A 19528-nucleotide genomic window follows, 5' to 3' on the forward strand; every position below is an offset into this window, starting at 1 on the left:
ACGTGAGCGTTTGCAGTGTGTGTGTGTGTGTGTGCTTGCGCTCTGTACATTTGTGTGCGCGCGTACTGTGCACTATGCCAACAAAGGTTTTGGACAGCTGCCTAATTTGTTTTGGCTCTTTTGGAGCCAATAGAGCATCTCCCTGGGGTTCCTGTGACGTAATGTGCAGAGAGAGCAGAGCACTAACACACACACACCGCAACTCCCCTGGCAGCGGGCTAATGCCAGCCAAGCATTGTTGTGTTGGAGCAGTGTGATTGGTCATCGGGTCTCTAGACTTGACTGGTCCATGGAGAGAGAGTGCGGGTGGGGAGAGGGAGAGAAACAGAGGATGAGGGAGGAGGAGGACGATATAAACAAAAGGATGGTGGCATTTGTGTTTATTATGGATCCCATTAGCTGTTGCCAAGGCAGCAGCTACTCTTCCTGGGGTCAAGCAAAATGAAGGCAGTTATACAATTTAAAAAACCTTACAATACGTTCACAACAGATTTCACAACAAGTGTGTAACCTCAGGCCACTTCTCTACTACCACATATCTACAACACATAATCCATGTGTGTATAGTGTTTTTTTTTAATCGTGTGTCTCTTTATAGTCCACACTGTTCCGTAAGGTGCATTGAATACTAAACCTATATTGCACAATATATAAGCTCCTGTCAGAAGAGCCATAACAATGACAAGGCATTATACAGGGAATATGATTCTAACTTCCTCCATCATCATCATCCTAGACCTCAGTCTTTCCATTTTTGGCTGTTTGTGTGTTTACTGTGTACTGAAACCAACTAGGGTCCTTATAAATGCTAATTCCCTCTCGCCACATTTTCCGCATGCTTTGCGGCTCACTAGAGCAAGCCATGGACTCTGGGAACCGCTTCCCTTTCAGCAGATTTTATGAGACTGAACAGCCAGCCTCTTGTGTGTCACAGCCAAATAATACGACCCCCTCCCACCCCCTCTTTCTCCTCTTCTGCTCTCTCACTCCTCTCCTCTCTGCATTAGTTCTTCTCCTTAATCCTTTACGGTCTTCTCCTCCCAGGTTGCCTCACTTTGCTTTATCAACTCTTTCTACCTCTGCCTCATCTCCAGTTGTCTTTGCTCATCTCTCTTCCAGTGGAGCTGAGAGCTATGGGGAGTTACCAGACCCAGACAAGGCCAGCAGGTTCTGGGATGAGCTGGCTCATGTGGGCCTCCCAGGAGACGTGGACATCCAGTCTCTCTTTGAGGAGTCGGGGCAGTGCTGGGCACATCACCGCTGTGCGTTATGGTCGCAGGGTGTGTGCGTGGGCGAGGGACAATCACTGCTCAACGTGGACAGATCCATCGACTCAGGTAGCACAGAGGTGAGCAGCCCACATTCCACTGATGATGAAACATGTCTATAAAGTGAATGGGATTATACACTAGAGCAGTGGTATTCAAACTTTTTCAGTGGGGACCCAATTTTTTTCTGCCAGAGTTTCTGTGGACCCCATTTTCCCCCCCCCAAGAATTTCTTGCAAGCCCACCCTAAATCTAATGACACAACCTTAACCTTAAAGTCTGTAAATATAAGGTTTTTACATAAACAAATGACTTTCAATTCATTTCATTTTCGTCTCTTATCAATATGAAAAGAAACCAATAAATGCATTTACTCAATAAAATTGTATTTTTCAAATTCTCTTTCTCAAAGTTTTTATACTCTGTACTCTTAATTTTGTGTTCCCCGACTTTGAATACCACTGCTCTAGAGAATAGGATTTTAACTGTCTCATGAGTTGTCAGTGTCTACAGTAAATACAGTAGCACTTTGCACTGGCTTATGAATATGCGTTAACTCTTATTCACTATGGACACACTGTTAACATGGTGCCTGAAATGAATGACAGCAGCAGGAAGGGGGTGTTCCAGTGAGAGACTGATAGAGAGAGGACGAGGGAGGGAGACTGGTGAGGTGATGGATCAGGCCGGCTGGTAAAGGTCGCCCCTGGCAGCGCTGCTCTCTCCTCTCTCAGCTGTGAAATGGAAAAGGTCATGCCACTCAACAATGAAGGCTGTATAAAGTCATGGTGGCTTAGCTCGGTGCCTACTGTAGCATTAGCACCAACACAACTCACAGACCCCTGACTGGGTGGCTACGTTCCAAATGGCACCCTATTCCCTATATAGTGCACTACTTTTGACTTGGGCCTACAGGGAATAGGGATCCATTTGGGGCACATCCCATTTGTCTGGCACCCCCCTTGCCTGCTAGACCATCAGCAAATCACCAGCTTCTTTTCAAGTGTCTAAACATTCATCCGCCTTCATCTGCAATGGTTGGAAAAGACTTGAAGAGTGATAGCAATATGGTGGAAGCTCATCAGTAGGCTGGCTTTCGCCTGGTCAGTTTGTTCAGATCATTGCAGATGAGAGAAGGCATGACTCAGTGTGTTTGGGGAATAACTTCTGAGGGAATCTGAAGTACCATTAGCATATGCTATGACACTCTGGAAGGGAAGTGTTAGCATCAATGGGCTAATCATAGTGTGACAAAGGGAACCTTTTTGATCTGGAAGCACTGAGAGCATTGATGGATCGTTTTAAAGGAAGCGTGAAAGGATGGGGTAACCACGGACTTGCATGAGCAATACTGCATTCTGTGGACAATACTTTAGAGAGGTCTTCCTTTGAAATTCTTTGTCCTTTGTTGTAGGAGTTTTTCATTTTGTCTGTAGATGCTGTAAGGGACTGGATTACCATATTGTATCAATTTTAATCTGACTCGGTTTAGAGCATGTTACTGTAAAAGCACTTTGTCCTGGAGGCACATCCAGAACACTCCTTATGATTTTAATGCAGGGAAACTGAAATCCGCTTGACCTCATTTTTACCAGCATGTCACCTGTGCAACTAGAGGCAACAAAACACTTGATCACCTTTTAGTCCACACAAAGAAATCCATACAAAGCTCTCCCTCGCATTCCATTTGGCAAATCTGACCATAACTCTTTTCTCCTGATTCCTGCTAAGAAGCAAAAACTCAAACAGGAAGTACCAGTGATGCGCTCAATACGGAAGTGTTCCAATGAAGTGGATGCTACGCTACAGGACTGTTTCGCTAGCACAGACTGGAATGTGTTGTGGGATTAATCTGATGGCATTGAGGAGTTTACCACCTCAGTCAGCGGCTTAATTAAGAAGTTCATTGACGACGTCATCCCCACAGTGACCGTACGTACATACAGTGGGGAGAACAAGTATTTGATACACTGACGATTTTGCAGGTTTTCCTACTTACAAAGCATGTAGAGGTCTGTAATTTTTATCATAGGTACACTTCAACTGTGAGAGACGGAATCAAAAATCCAGAAAATCACATTGTATGATTTTTAAGTAATTAATTAGCATTTTATTGCAGGACATAAGTATTTGATCACCTACCAACCAATAAGAATTCCGGCTCTCACAGACCTGTTCGTTTTTCTTTAAGAAGCCCTCCTGTTCTCCACTCATTACCTGTATTAACTGCACCTGTTTGAACTCGTTATCTGTATAAAAGACGCCTGTCCACACACTCAAACAGACTCCAACCTCTCCACAATGGCCAAGACCAGAGAGCTGTGTAAGGACATCAGGGATAAAATTGTAGACCTGCACAAGGCTGTGATGGGCTACAGGACAATACGCAAGCAGCTTGGTGAGAAGGCAAGTTCAAGATGACGGTCAATCACCCTCGGTCTGGGGCTCCATGCAAGATCTCACCTCGTGGGGCATCAATGATCATGAGGAAGGTGAGGGATCAGCCCAGAACTACATGGCAGGACCTGTTCAATGACCTGAAGAGAGCTGCGACCACAGTCTCAAAGAAAACCATTAGTAACACACTACGCCGTCATGGATTAAAATCCTGCAGCGCACGCAAGGTCCCCCTGCTCAAGCCAGTCCAGGCCCGTCTGAAGTTTGCCAATGACCATCTGAATGATCCAAATGAGGAATGGGAGAAGGTCATGTGTTCTGATGAGACAAAAATAGAGCTTTTTGGTCTAAACTCCACTCGCCGTGTTTGGAGGAAGAAGAAGGATGAGTACAACCCCAAGAACACCATCCCAACCGTGAAGCATGGAGGTGGAAACATCATTCTTTGGTGATGTTTTTCTGCAAAGGGGACAGGACGACTGCACCGTATTGAGGGGAGGATGGATGGGGCCATGTATCGCGAGATCTTGGCCAACAACCTCCTTCCCTCAGTAAGAGTATTGAAGATGGGTCGTGGCTGGGTCTTCCAGCATGACAACGACCTGAAACACACAGCCAGGGCAACTAAGGAGTGGCTCCGTAAGAAGCATCACAAGGTCCTGGAGTGGACAACCCAATAAATCTTTGGAGGGAGCTGAAAGTCCGTATTGCCCAGCGACAGCCCCGAAACCTGAAGGATCTGAGAAGGTCTGTATGGAGGAGTGGGCCAAAATCCCTGCTGCAGTGTGTGCAAACCTGGTCAAGAACTACAGGAAACATATGATCTCTGTCATTGCAAACAAAGGTCTCTGTACCAAATATTAAGTTCTGCTTTTCTGATGTATCAAATACTTATGTCATGCAATAAAATGCAAATTAATTGCGTAAAAATCATACAATGTGATTTTCTGGATTTTTGTTTTAGATTCTGTCTCTCACAGTTGAAGTGTACCTATGATAAAAAATTACAGACCTCTACATGCTTTGTAAGTAGGAAAACCTGCAAAATCGACAGTGTGTCAAATACTTGTTCTCCCCGCTGTATCTAGAAATCATGGATTATAGTCAACATCCGCACTTAGCTAAAGGCTTCTGCTGCCGCTTTCAAGGAGCGGTGACACTAACCTTGACACTTATAAGAAATCCAGCTACAACCTCTGATGAGCCATCAAACAGTCAAAACGTCAATACAGGATGTGGCAGGGCTTGCAAACTATCATGGATTACACAGGGAAAGCCAGCCGCAAGCTGCCCAGTGAGTACCGGACGACTGTGTGATCTCGCTCCCCGTAGCCGACGTGAGTAAGACCTTTTAAACAGGTTAACATTCACAAGGCCGCGGGGCCAGACGGATTACCAGGACATCTACTCCGAGCATACGCTGACCAGCTGTCAGGTGTCTACACTAATATTTTCAATCTCTCCCTGACCGTCTGTTATACCTATATGTTTCAAGCAGACCACCATAGACCCTGTGCCCAAGAATGCCAAGATAACCTGTCTAAATGACAATCGCCCTGTAGCCATGAAGTGCTTTGTGGCTGAGGGGCATTGCTGCTGTCAGGTGCTTAAAAAACAAGAAATTGTTTTACAATGCAATATTAAAGAATGGGATGGTTATTCTTCAAATGATTGAATAAATGTGTAATGTTGCCTCTTGTTGTCGCCACAACCCCGAGGGACTCTTTGCACATGAAATGCTTTGAAAGACTGGTCATGACTCACAACACCATCCCAGACACACTGGACCCTCTCAATTTGCATAAAGATCGACGGATGATGCGATATCTATTGCACTCCACACTGCCCACTCCCTGGATAAGAGGAACACCTATGTGAGAATGCTGTTCATTGACTACAGCTCAGCGTTCAACACCATAGTGCCCTCCAAGCTCATCGCTCAGCTCAGGACCCTGGGACTGAACACCTCCCTTTGCAACTGGATCCTGGACTTCCTGACAGGCCACCCCCAGAGAGTGTGAGACAACAACACATCTGCCAAGCTCACCCTCAACACCGGGGCCCATCAGGGGTGCGTGCTTAGCCCTATGGCTGCACGATTTGGACAAAATACAGTATCTAATTGCAATTTTTTGGGACCAGATTGCGATTATGAATGGTGATTTTCAAACAAGTGTCAGGGTAGAGAACATCACTTCTAAAATGAGATCGTATGAATGAATGCACACTGTGCTAACTGAATACAAAACCAAATGAAACAAATTGTTTCCACCATTGTTACTGGCTACATATGATAATAGGATTATTACACCTAATATTAACAAACAAATGTTTTACACGCTCATCAAAATATAGTGTGCTTTAAGAGCCGCACTAATGAATTAATAACATGAGTTCCCATCTCCTATTTTACCATTATGAGTTCTTAAATAACCTAAGTTAATTATTTATGCAGGCAGCAATAGGCTGCAGATGGAATAGGAAGCTTATGATTGTGTAATTATGTATAAGTAGGCTCAATCATTATTATAATTGAAATGATAAGTGTCTTTAACATGTAACACACAGCCTACCGATTGCAAGGTGGCATTAGTGTCTGAAGCATTGAAGTCTGGTCCAGTCATTCAACGCGACATGTTTCAATATCTCCCTTATTTTTGTTATAGTGTTGGGATAGTGGATATGTGCGAGATGGAATCTTGTATCTTCTTGAAGCCACCTTTGCTGACTGTGTAAATAGGAATCTTGGATCTTGAAGCCATCTTTGCTGACTGTGTAAATAGGAACCATGTTTTTGGCTATGTGATAGCTTCCTGTTTCACCCACACAACACCATACATTCTGTCTGCCATTTACCCGGTACAGTTGAAACTGGGATTCATCAGTGAAGAGCACACTTATCCAGCGTACCAGTGGCCATCAAAGGTGAGCATTTTCCCACTGAAGTTAATTACGACGCCGAACGGCAGTTCTGGTCAAGATCCTGGTGAGCACGATGAGCATGCAGATGAGCTTCCCTGAGACTGTTTCGAAAAGTTTCTGCAGAAATTCTTTGGTTGTGGAAACCTACAGTTTCATCAGCTGTCGGGGTGGCTGGTCTCAGACGATCCCACCGGTGAAGAAGCCGGATGTGGAGATCCTGGCCTGGCATAGTTACACATGGTCTACGGTTGTGAGGCCGGTTGGAAGTACTGCCAAATTCTTTAAAGCGCCGTTGGAGGCGGCTTATGGTTGACAAATGAACATTCAATTCTCTGGCAACAGCTCTGGTGGACATTCCTACAGTCAGCATGCCAATTGTCCACGCTCCCTCAACCTGAGACATCTGTAGCATTGTGTTATGTGACACAACTGCAATTTCTATTGTGGCCTTTGATTATCCCCAGCACAACATGCACCTGTGTAATGATCATGCTGTTTTAATCAGCTTCCTGATATGCCACACCTGTCAGGTGGATGGATTATCTTGGCAAAGGAGAAATGCTGACTAACAGGGATGTAAACAAATGTGTGCACAAAATTTGAGATGTTTTTTTTGCGTATCGAAATTTCTGCAATCTTTTATTTCGGCTCATGAAACATGGTGCCAACATTTAGCATGTTGAGTTTTATATTTTTGTTCAGTATAAATACATTTGATTGACTCTTGTCTCCCCCTTCTCTAGCACTGTGCGTACTGTAAGCGCCTTGGAGCCTCCATCAAGTGCTGTGCTGAAGGATGTGCTCGACTGTACCATTTCCCATGTGCGGGGGCGGCAGGGACTTTTCAGGATATCAGGAGTCTCTCCCTCCTCTGTCCAGATCATATAGAACTGGCCATCAGCAGATGTGAGTCCAGCATTCTAATAATTCACTTGAAATAATTGAAGTAATGCTGTCATAAGTAGGACCAAGGAAAAACTCTCTAGACACTAGCTACTCACAATCCCCATTCTATTCTCCATTTCTCTCTCTCCCCCGCTCCCCCCTCCCTCTTACTCTCTCTCCTTTCCTCCCCCTCTTACCTCCCCCCTCTTAGTTCCAGACGACTTCATCTGTGCACTGTGTGACAGCCCTGGGGAGCTCCCTGACCAGCTCTTCTGTACCAGCTGTGGGCAGCACTACCACGGGGCCTGCCTGGACATGGCTGTGACTCCGCTGAGAAGAGCCGGCTGGCAGTGCCCCGAGTGCAAGGTCTGCCAGACATGCAAGTGAGTCACCTTCCAACCGCCCCATCCGTCCACCCACACACCTGACCTGGCCCCTGTATTGAGATTTGCGTGGCCGTCAGGCACGGAGGTGGAAACTGTGATTTTGTTTGTGCTTCCACTGTGTTTTGTGGGTAACGCACCCTCAGGCACTGCTCTTTCGTCTCGTACCTCTAACAGCCTGGTTACTGTTAGCAACCGAGTCCGCGATAAGTTCAGGTCGGCTCTGCAATACAGATTAGACCAACACATTGACCCTTTAGCTGTGACTTTGCAGCAGTCGTTAGTTTCGAGAATTAGGGCACAAGGGGCTACGTATAGAGTCCATAGAGTCAAAGAATATATGTACAATCCTCAAGTGTCCTTCTCCATGTGTGCAGGAACCCAGGGGAGGACGATAAGATGTTGGTGTGTGATATGTGTGACAAAGGCTACCACACCTTCTGCCTGCAACCGGCCATCGACGACATCCCTACCAACGGATGGAGGTGTAAGGTATGTGGAAGACACTACAATACTGTGAAAGATAGACTATATAGTGTAAGGTGCTGTATCAGGGTCGGAATTTAACGAGGACTGGGGGCAGAAATGCCTACTAAAGTTTCTTAAATGCCCCCTAAATTGTCATAACGAGGGCAAATAAATGCCCTTAAATGTATTGTAAGATATCACAAATTAAAACTATACACTGGCTCCAGTAGCGAGATCAAGCCCCTTCCCCCCCCATCTCGCACAGCCTGGGCACCTCGGGTAATAATAACAGGGGAAGAGGAAAAGTGAAGGAGTTCACTCCTGTCAAAATCTGTCCACTGTAAGCAGACCTGCTCCCCTTTCTCAACATTTTTTTTATTGGCATTGAGCGATTTCTAATTTGAAAAACGACGGCGCAAACATCAACGACAGCAGAAGTAGAAAAATATGTTAATAATAATGACCCACCGCCAGCCTCTACCACTGAGCAAGTCAACCGTCAAAACCACAGTAAAAAAAACACTACCATCGAGGGATGGAAGATTGATTGGGTGGGGGTCGAGGCCATTCAACATCCTGCCACTGTAATGTTATGCAAGGCCTGCCACGAAACTTTGGTACAAAAGACATCTAAGAGCTTTCGCGGGGCTATCGCTTTAGATTTTTGTGTGACATGGACTCAGTCTAAAAAAATATGAGAGCCACAGTCACAAAGCAGCGTATGGTCAGTTTAGTTCATTTGTCACTTAAACTAGTTTAAAAACTAGTTTTTTTTTGCTTCAGCCAAGGTGGAATGGGCTTTTTTCACTAATGAGTAGTGTAAAAAGGGACAGGAGAATCGAGCTCAATACCAGCACGCTGACGGACCGAATGATCTTCTCGAAGGCCCACCAGAGGAATAGATCAACCTTGTTCCATAAATTACTTAGTTGTCCTGTAATTATATTTATTTATGTGTTACGAATAGCTGAATTTTAATACTGATCATTGGTGTGTCCAATTGTTAGGCATCACATTTAGGCAACTAACACCACAAATAATGTGAATTTTTACATATGTGATTTTAAATTAATAATAATAATAATATAAAGTATTTTACAATGACATTAATTGAGTAAATGTGTGCTTTTTTGCCAATACACGACTTTAGAAACATTTCCACATTCGTTATTTAAGTTTTTTCTTTTCTTTTTCTCCACAAATGAAAATGTCATAAACGCCTCAAAATGCCCCCTAAAAGTTCATGGGGCAGAACATGCCCTTTAAAAATAAAATAATAATCCTGTCCTCTGCTGTATATTACAGGTAAACTCAGAAAAAAAAGAAACGTCCTTTCACTGTCAACTGCGTTTATTTTCAGCAGACTTAACATGTGTAAATATTTGTATGAACATAAGATTCAACAACTGAGACATGAACTGAACAAGTTCCACAGACATGTGACTAACAGAAATTGAATAATGTGTCCCTGAACAAAGGGGGGATCAAAATCAAAAGTAACAGTCAGTATGTGGTGTGGCCACCAGCTGCATTAAGTACTGCAGTGCATCTCCTCCTCATGGACTGCACAATATTTGCCAGTTCTTGCTGTGAGATGTTACTCCACTCTTCCACCAAGGCACTGCAAGTTCCTGGATATTTCTGGGGGGAATGGCCCCATCCCTCACCCTCTGATCCAACAGGTCCCAGACGTGCTCAGTGGGATTGAGATCCGGGCTCTTCGCTGGCCATGGCAGAACACTGACATTCCTGTCTTGCAGGAAATCACGCACAGAATTAGCAGTATGGCTGGTGGTATTGTCATGCTGGAGGGTCATGTCAGGATGAACCTGCAGGAAGGGTACTACATGAGGGAGGAGGATGTCTTCCCTGTAACGCACAGCGTTGAGATTGCCTGCAATGACAACAAGCTCAGTCCGATGATGCTGTGACACACTGCTGCAGACCATGACGGACCCTCCACCTCCAAATCGATCCCGCTCCAGTGTACAGGCCTCTGTGTAATGCTCATTCCTTCGGCGATAAACGTGAATCCGACCATCACCCCTGGTGAGACAAAACCACTTTTTGCCAGTCCTGTCTGGTCCAGCGACGGTGGGTTTGTGCCCGTTGTTGCCGGTGATGTCTGGTGAGGACCTGCCCCTTACAACAGGCCTACAAGCCCTCAATCCAGCCTCTCTCAGCCTATTGCGGACAGTCTGAGCACTGATGGAGGGATTGTGCGTTCCTGGTGTAACTCGGGCAGTTGTTGCCATCCTGTACCTGTCCCGCAGGTGTGATGTTCGGATGTACTGTTACACGTGATCTGCCACTTTGAGGACGATCAGCTGTCCGTCCTGTCTCCCTGTAGCTCTGTCTTAGGCGTCTCACCGTATGGACATTGCAATATATTGCTCTGGCCACATCTGCAGTCCTCATGCCTCCTTGCAGCATGCCTACGGCAGGTACACGCAGATGAGCAGGGACCCTGGGCATCTTTCTTTTGGTGTTTTTCAGAGTCCGTAGAAAGGCCTCTTTAGTGTCCTAAGTTTTCATAACTGTGACCTTAATTGCCTACCATCTGTAAGCTGTTAGTGTCTTAACGACTGTTCCACAGGTGCATGTACATTAATTGTTTATGGTTCATTGAACAAGCATGGGAAATTAAACCCTTTCCAATGAAGATCTGTGAAGTTATTTTGATTTTTACGAATTATCTTTGAAAGTCAGGGTACTGAAAAAGGGCCATTTCTTTTTTTGCTGAGTTTGTATGGGATGAAAAGCTGTAGATGGCACGGGGGGAAGAAATCTGTATAGAATGAGAAATGAAATAAAAGGGTTGTCTGTTCATACGTATTGACAAATAAAAGGAACAGAGGTTTAAAACTCCCACAGTTCATATTGAGAAATTCAGCTACCTGATGAGAGAATTACATTTTTTCCGTGGTCGTATCTGTGTTTCCTGTGGTTAAGAAATGACTCACACAGGCTGCTCTTTTAAAGGCTGCCGTTTAGTCTCAGACCCTGTATCATTTCAGATAAGGCAGCAGCGCCCGTGTGTGTAGTAGTGTGTGTGCGCGGCGGGGATATCAAACCATATGCGTCATCACCCCCTGCCTGTGGCCCCTTCGGCGGAGCAGGTGGTACGCGCTGCCTGTCTGGGTGGCCTATCAGCTGTGGTGGTGGTGGGTGGAGATCTGACTGGAGACCGCAGCAGCCAGTGAGGCGCCGGCCAGGTGGCGGAACATCTTCACACTCACTTAGCTTTTGCCTCTCAGTCTGACTCGGCAACACAGAAGGAACACAACCCACACAGCACCCAACCCCCTCTTGCTTTTCTTTCTCTTTCACTCTCTTGCTCTGTTCTCGCTCTTTCTCTTGCGCCGTCTAACTCGCTCCTCTCTCTCTCCTCCACTCTTGAAGCTGCTGCGTCTCGCCCAAGCACTTTAGTTCAGACTGAAGCCTCATCTGAGTCTTCTTGGAGATGAATAAAAACAAAACAAAGTATCATTGCTCCAGTTTCAGTTGTCTGTCTCTCTCCCTCCTCCAGAACTGCAGAGTGTGTGTCCAGTGCGGCACCAGGACCAGCGGTCAGTGGCACCACACCAGTCTGCTGTGTGAGACCTGTGTCCAACATCAGGACCCCAGCCTTAGCTGTACGCTATGTGCCTGTATCCTGGACCCAGAGCACCACAAAGACCTGCTGTCCTGCCACAGTTGTAAAAGGTACTAACACACACAGTCCCGTTGTTCATTCTATTTTCTTTCTCCATTGTTTTAGCATGGTCTCTTTTTCCATTGATGTGTGATGTCCTTAATCTTAATTTTTCCTCTCCCCCTGCTCCCAGATGGCTCCACCTGGAGTGTGAGCGCCAGTCGTCAGGCCATGCAGACATCCAGCCCAGCCAGGGCTATGTGTGTTCAAGCTGCAGGCCTACTGGGTCACAACCACAACAGGCCCCACCACAGGTAGAGGAGGAGGAGGAGGAGGTGGTGGTGCCGGAGAAGGACACTGGAGGCCTAGAGCTGAGCCCACAGACTGCTACTCAGAGCCACACAGACTCAGAACCGGTGGTTCTAATGCACACCGATCTAGAACCTGGTCTGAAGCAGCTGAGGTCTCCTCCAGTGCATAATGATCCAGAACCGGAATTACAACCAGTTCCAATGCACACGGATACAGAACCAGAGCCCCAGCCAAAGCCTATCCAAGCCACCGCCGCTGTCTGTGATAACGGCCATGAGGAGAGGCAGCCACAGCAGGGTACATCAGACCATCAGCCCGGTAAGTCCCTCTTTTGTCTGACTGGGTTATTTGTGTCTACACACAGAGGCCAACTGTGTGTTGTGGTTGAACATTATTTCCCCCTATCATTCTCCTTTAATGCTCTCGAGTGGTTTGGCAGGTGGACTCATTAGAGTGTGAGAGATTTGTTTGTCACATGGCTTATTACCTCAGGATTGAAAGGTTGCATGAAAACCGCTAGTCTGGCTTTTTTAGTGTCCAAACTCACAGACCAGGCAGGCTTTCAGGTACAGAATGCCAGACAGTGTAACTCTGTGGGCTAGACACACACACACACACACACACACACACACACACACACACACACACACACACACTCTTCCATGCAGGTGTTAGGTTTGGCCACGGTCGAGCAGCAGTATCACTGATGAAGTTATAAGTCCCTTGTGTGTAGATGAAGGCGGCCTGGATGAAGACCAGAGGGAAGCATTGCTCTGTCTGCTCTCTTTCTTTGCCATGGCTCACATCAGACTGACAGCCATTCATCAGCAAGGGCTTTGTTTCTAAAGGCATCAATAACCAGATGGGCTTACATTATCACAAGATTAAAGCCATGAAAGCATTGTCTTTGTAATTCTTTTGGAGTGAAAAAGCACTTTGTATTCTCCCATTGATGCTCCTGGGGAGATGGTCTCTGTCCTTGTTTTGAGGACTGGGCTAGAGACTAACCTGTGTGAACAGAACACCTACCTACTGGGTGGTGTTCAATATGGCACACCGTAGCAAGATGTTTTGCAATGGAAAACAAAAGTCTGGTGTTATTTGACATAATTAATACATTCTACAATGAGTTCAGAATTAGAAGTAGGCTTTCGGTAGAACTACCCTTGTGTCACTTCCCTGCAGAATGTGTCTTCTCTTGAGCACGACCCTGGCCTAGATTCCTCCTCATCTATTATACCGTAGCAGCAATGCTTTTCTTCGCCACAGTTTCCATGGGCGACAGAGCTTCTTGCTCACATACCGAAGGTATTAGTAGTTTTTGTACCCGATTTCGTGATATTCAATTGCGATCCAATTACGATAAGCTGGACAATAGAACGAGTCAAAATTCACCCAAGGCTGAAAAATGTCAAAAGAATGTTGGCTAAGCTGGAACACTAGCGCGAGCCCATAGCAAATGAATGGAACCGAACGATCGCAGAGCCTCTCACTTCTAAGCATCACTCCAGTGATGCTTAGAATTCCATTTTGCCTAAATGGCAACAAAAAATGTATCTCTTTTTATTTTAACCCTACAATCTGTTCTTAGGACGAAACTGAAAAATAATAACTTGTGTAAAAAGTAAACATCCGCACCTTTGATGGTGCCAAGTGTGCTTATGTCTGCATAACGAGGAAGTAGGGAAATAATTGCAACTTTTTACTATTTCTAGTCTAGCGATTGATGACAGCAGATTGATTGATGACTGCCCAACCTTATGTAATTAGAAAGAGGAGATTATCCTGATTTAAAATGGTGTCCGTCTTGAAAAAATCGAAATATATACATTGCGATATATTTGGCAAAATAGACAGACATACCTGTATTTACCTATAGTAAACAATGGAACAACCTCAGAGTTCCATTTTTTTGTTTACATTTTAACTACAAACAACGTGGGCAGGTCTCATTGCCAACAATAGCAAATCAGGCATTGTGACGTAGAACAATAAACTGGGAATAGAACATTCGAAAGGTGAGTTGGTGCTCAATAGAACTAATAGGACCTGGCAAGGTGAAAAATGCTTTAACCTCTTTAGGCTAGGGGGTGCTGTTGTCACTATTTCTGGAAATCGTGTAATTTTTAAACGGCTTTCTACTAAATTCTTGCTCGTACAATATGCATATTATTATTATTATTATTATTGGATAGAAAACAGTCTCTAGTTTCTATAGCCGTTGAAATTTTGTCTGAGTGGAACAGAACTCATTCTACAGCAATTTCCCTGACATGGAGTCAGATTTCACACATTTTGGCCCCTGATCTGGAGTCAGTTTAAAGGCCACTGTGAATGCTATGAGGATACAGACACTGCTTACGTCTTCCCCTGGATGCCTTTACGTGATGACGCTTTGAATGGTGTCGATTGCGCAATCACAGCCACTATAAAACAAAAAAACGTGTAGGTAGGAACTCTTTTCCAGCTGCGCCGGACGCGCGGTGGACACCGACCTGCTCTTTTTCCAAGCATTAGTGTAGCCAGTAATATTTCTCCGGTCATGTTTTTACTCGTTATAGGAGTTAAAAACATCATAAGGTAGTTAATTTAACAATTTATATCCGTTTAGTGCGATTTTGTGGCATTTATTTCTGAGACACTGTGAATCTCTGGGCACGTTTCCAGTTCATGCCGAACGCAATGGGCATTTCCACATGGCAAGAGGACAGCTTTCGACCAAAAGACGATTAGACCCAAGAAAGGATTCTTTGCCCAAGATTCTGATGGAAGAACAGCTCAAAGTAGGAACAATTTATTATGATAAATCGTGTTTCTGTCGAAAAATGTTAATCGCTTATGACGCCATTTTGTTAGACGTAGCTTCGCTTGGCGCAAACTGTATTGAAAAGTAAGGATAATTAAAAAAATGTAAATCAGCGATTGTATTAAGAATTAAATTGTCTATCAATCCCTGTCCACCCTATATTTTTTAGTCACGTTTATGAGTATTTATGTATACGATTAGATCACTGTCTAATATGGCGCACGACATTGTCTGACCAGCTGGGCAACTTTTGTCATTGTCTAACCATGATTTTGGTGGCTAAATATGCACATTTTCGAACAAACTGTATATGTATGTTGTAATATGATGTTACAGGAGTGTCATCTGAAGAATTCTGAGAAGGTTAGTGAAAAAATTAATATATTTTGGCGAAGTTTACGTTATCGCTCTCTTTGGCTAGAATCAATGCTCTGGTAATGTTTGCACATGTGGTATGCTAATATAACGATTTATTGTGTTTTCGCTGTAAGACACTTAGAAAATCTGAAATTGTCTGTATTCACAGGATCTGTGTCTTTCGATTAGTGTATGCTGTGTATTTTTACGAAATGTTTGATTAGTAATTAGGTAATACACGTTGCTCTATGTATTTATTCTAGTCCATTTGTGACGGTGGGTGCAATTGTAAACTATGATATCTACCTGAAATATGCACATTTTTCTAACAAAACCTATCCTATACCATAAATATGTTATCAGACTGTCATCTGATGAGGTTTTTTCTTGGTTAGTGGCTATCAATATCTTAGTTTAGCCGAATTGGTGATAGCTACTGGTGTTGGTGGACAAAGAAAAGATGGTGTCTTATGCTAATGTGTTTAGCTAATAGATTTACATATTTACATATTGTGTCTTCCCTGTAAAACATTTTAAAAATCGGACATGTTGGCTGGATTCACACGATCTGTGTCTTTCATTAGCTGTATTGGACTTGTTAACTTCAGGCTGCAGGGTGAATATTGAAAAAACTGGAAAATATGTGCACATTTTCAAACGGCCTCTTAAGAAATTTTTTATTTTACAATATGCATATATTTACTACTGTTGGATAGATAACAGTCTATAGTTTCTAAAAAGGTTTGAATTATTTCTCTAAGTCGAACAGAAATATTTTTACAGCCATTTTCCCAGCCGAATTGAGATTTCCAAAATGCGATGTGTCTCTTTAAGACCTTGTCTATAAAAGATCATTACACTTAGGACCGTAGAAACACGTCACACGCTTTCATCAGGGTGTAATGCGGAAGTGAGAATTGAAAGGAGTCGAATATCTCGTCCATGGACTGAATATCACACCTTCTTGTGAGACCTGCGCAGTTAAAAAAAAATTACGGGCGCGAAGCAGAATTTGGTCTCGGCTACTGGAAGAAGGTCGATAACGGTGAATATGATCTCTGACTTCGATATTATTTGATACATGTCACAAAATCATCCTAAAGTATGTTTTTTCAATATACTTTAATTATATTATTGCAATTTATTCTGGACTTTAAACGTGATGTTTTGGAAGAATGTTTTGAAGACAGAAAGTTTAGCGCCGCATAGCCGTGGTGCTTGCTAACCAAAGAGGGAAATATTTCGTTCTGGAACCCAACTAAAGACTGTACTGGACATTGGACCCCGTTACAACATTCTGATGGAATATCAACAAAGATAAGGACCCAATTTGGGATGCTTTTTCATATATCTGTCGAACTGTTGTATGCTAACTTTGCTAACTGTGCTAGGCTAGCGCTTGACTAGAATCAATGCTGCCTTATGCTAGCTTATGTTGTTAGCTAATATAACGATATATTGTGTTTTCGCTGTAAAACACTTCAAAAATCGGAAATATTGGCTTTATTCACACGATATCTGTCTTTCATTAGCTATCCACCATATGTTTTTCTGAAATGTTTTATGAGGTGTAATTAGTAGTCGACGTTGGTGTCTGTATTTTCTCTGGCTACTCCCGTCTGGATTCAGACTGTAGCTATGTGGTAGCATTTATGGTAGCATCAATGTAAAACTGATTTATAGCTAAAATATGCATTTTTAATGAACAAAACATAGATTTATTGTGTAACATGTTATATGACTGTCATCTGAGGTAGTTTTTTCTGGGTTCTTTAGGTTGGTTTTAGTTTATTTCGGTTGGCTTGTGCATGCTACTTGAATCATAATTCATACATCATAATCATACGTGTCTGTCCACTTTTGTATTTGGTGGTGAGCTAACATAAATATATGTGGTGTTTTCTCTGTAAAACATTTAAAAAATCGGACATGTTGGCTGGATTGACAAGATGTTTATCTTTCAAATGCTGTATTGGACTTGTTAATGTGTGAAAGTTAAATATTAAAAAAAAATAGATTTTGAATTTCGCGCCCTGCAGCTGTTGTCATTTTCGTTCCGACGTCGGGCTTGCAGCCCAAACAGGTTTTAATGTGTGAAAGTTAAATATTTAAAAAAATATATTTTTTTTGAATTTCGCGCTTTGCCTTTTCAGTGGGATGTGGGAGGAGTGCCGCTAGCGGCACCCCAGTCCTAGACAGGTTAAAATAATGCCTGTTTTATGTTAACATGTTAACATACTTTTGTGTATGTTCATGTCATTGTCACTCAAAAATAATTTAAATGTAGTTGCTAGTAGACTAACGACAACGTTACAATGGTTAAAGTAGTTTTCATGTCGTTTTGGAAATAGCACCTCCCTGGCACTGCCCTGCTTTAACACCTATTACCATAGTAAGTGTCTTCAGACAGTTTTGTCAACGAGCTGCGGGCGTGGAGGTATGTTTTTGTTTGAAGATGCCATGATGTTGGCATTTTTCCTCTCGCTTGCTTCTCAAAAGTCGCTCACGATGTGTCAGCTGCAAGCCAAGTATCCTAGCTAGCTACTGCCCCCTTGAAGATTTAGACAAATTACTAGACATTCGATCCTCTCAATCCGTACATGAAGTGAGACACATTTGAAAGAAGTACTAAAAGTGACAAAAATTTGAATACTGAAAAGTACAGATGTTTTGGTATACCGTGCAACACTAATAGGTAGGGGTAAAGTGACTAGGCAACAGGATAGATAGTAAACAGTAGCAGCAGCATATGTGATGTGTCAAAATTATTAGTGCAAAGAGGGTCAATGCAGAAAGTCTGGGTAGCTATTTGGTTAACTAAGCTATTTAGTAGTCTTATGGCTTGGGGATAGAAGCTGTTCAGGGTTCTGTTGGTTCCAGACTTGGTACATCAGGACTGCTTGCCGTACAGTAGCAGAGAGAACACTCTGTGACTTGGGTAGCTGGAGTCTTTGACAATTTTTATGGCCTTCTGACACTACCTGGTATAGAGGTCCTGGGTGTCAGGGAGCTTGGCCCCAGTGATTGACTGGGTCGTACTCAGTACTAGGGCCAGGCGGTATACCGTATTTTACTATATTGTACTATGCTGACGCACGGACCGGTTTGGGTTTTTACTTTACCTTCTATAACGGTATTTGAATGTTTGGTTTGTTAAATGTGATACGCTATGTGTAACGTCTGTTTTTATAGGTTACTCCACTACTTGATTCATCCCTCTCCACTCGCTCTCTCTCTCTCCATGACGCTTTTCACACAGACCTAGTCCCACCTGTCACTCAAGGAGCGCATTTGTTGTTGCTTGACCATGAGATACTTTTGTTCAGTCTGCATGGTCAATGCAGCAGATTTTTATAATTTAAATTTAACCTTTTATTTAACTAGCCAAGTCAGTTAAGAACAAATTCGTATTTACAATGACGGCTTACCGTGGAACAGTGGGTTAACTGCCTTGTTCATGGGCAGAACGACAGATTCATACCTTGTCTGCTCAGGGATTCGATCTAGCAACCTTTCGGTTACTGGCCCAACGCTCCAACCAATAGGCTACCTGCCGCCACATGCAACAATGTTGACGACAACGATGTTTCCACTTTGATCTTAGTATAAATCTTCAAGCGTTCTATAATTACAATATTAGTTTGTGTTTCTTAGCAAGTTAAGCTAAATTGTGTTAGCCACTAATGCTAATCGCTAGTTAGCTGTGATTGGCTCAGAATTGAGAGAGCCATGTGAATGAGAGGTGGCTTCGGAGCATGGCGATTGGCAGCCAGGAGAAGGGAATTATAATTATTATATTCAGCCCAAGGGCACAATTATTTTTATGGGGTATTACTGCCACACAAGGGGGCATGCTCGGGCCTCTGTTTGTTGTAGTCCACGAGCAGCTCCTTTGTCTTGGTGATGTTGAGGGAGAGGTTGTTGTCCTGGCACCACACGGCCAGTTCACTGACCAACTCTCTATAGGCGGTCTCATCGTCTGTGATCAGGCCTACCACTTCCCCAAACTGAATGACTGTTTTGGAGTTGTGTGCGGCCACGCAGTCGTGGGTGAACAGGAGGGGACTTACTAGGGCTGCACGAGGAATCGAATTCA

The 19528-nt window shown here is 43.7% G+C and overlaps 1 protein-coding gene across 6 annotated transcripts in view; it reads left to right on the top strand.

Annotated features, from left to right (window-relative positions):
- The window catches only part of LOC129824108 (histone-lysine N-methyltransferase 2C-like), a 131441-nt gene that overhangs the window by 21667 nt on the left and 90246 nt on the right, over positions 1-19528 (top strand). For all 6 annotated transcript variants that reach the window (XM_055883452.1, XM_055883454.1, XM_055883450.1 and 3 more), the window contains exons 6-11: positions 1120-1348; positions 7331-7493; positions 7684-7855; positions 8233-8347; positions 11853-12028; positions 12151-12587. In XM_055883452.1, the coding sequence (XP_055739427.1) occupies positions 1120-1348; positions 7331-7493; positions 7684-7855; positions 8233-8347; positions 11853-12028; positions 12151-12587 (1292 nt within the window). The remainder of the gene's footprint in view (positions 1-1119; positions 1349-7330; positions 7494-7683; positions 7856-8232; positions 8348-11852; positions 12029-12150; positions 12588-19528) is intronic.

Source organism: Salvelinus fontinalis, chromosome 26, assembly GCF_029448725.1.
Source record: "Salvelinus fontinalis isolate EN_2023a chromosome 26, ASM2944872v1, whole genome shotgun sequence".
NCBI lineage: Eukaryota > Metazoa > Chordata > Actinopteri > Salmoniformes > Salmonidae > Salvelinus > Salvelinus fontinalis.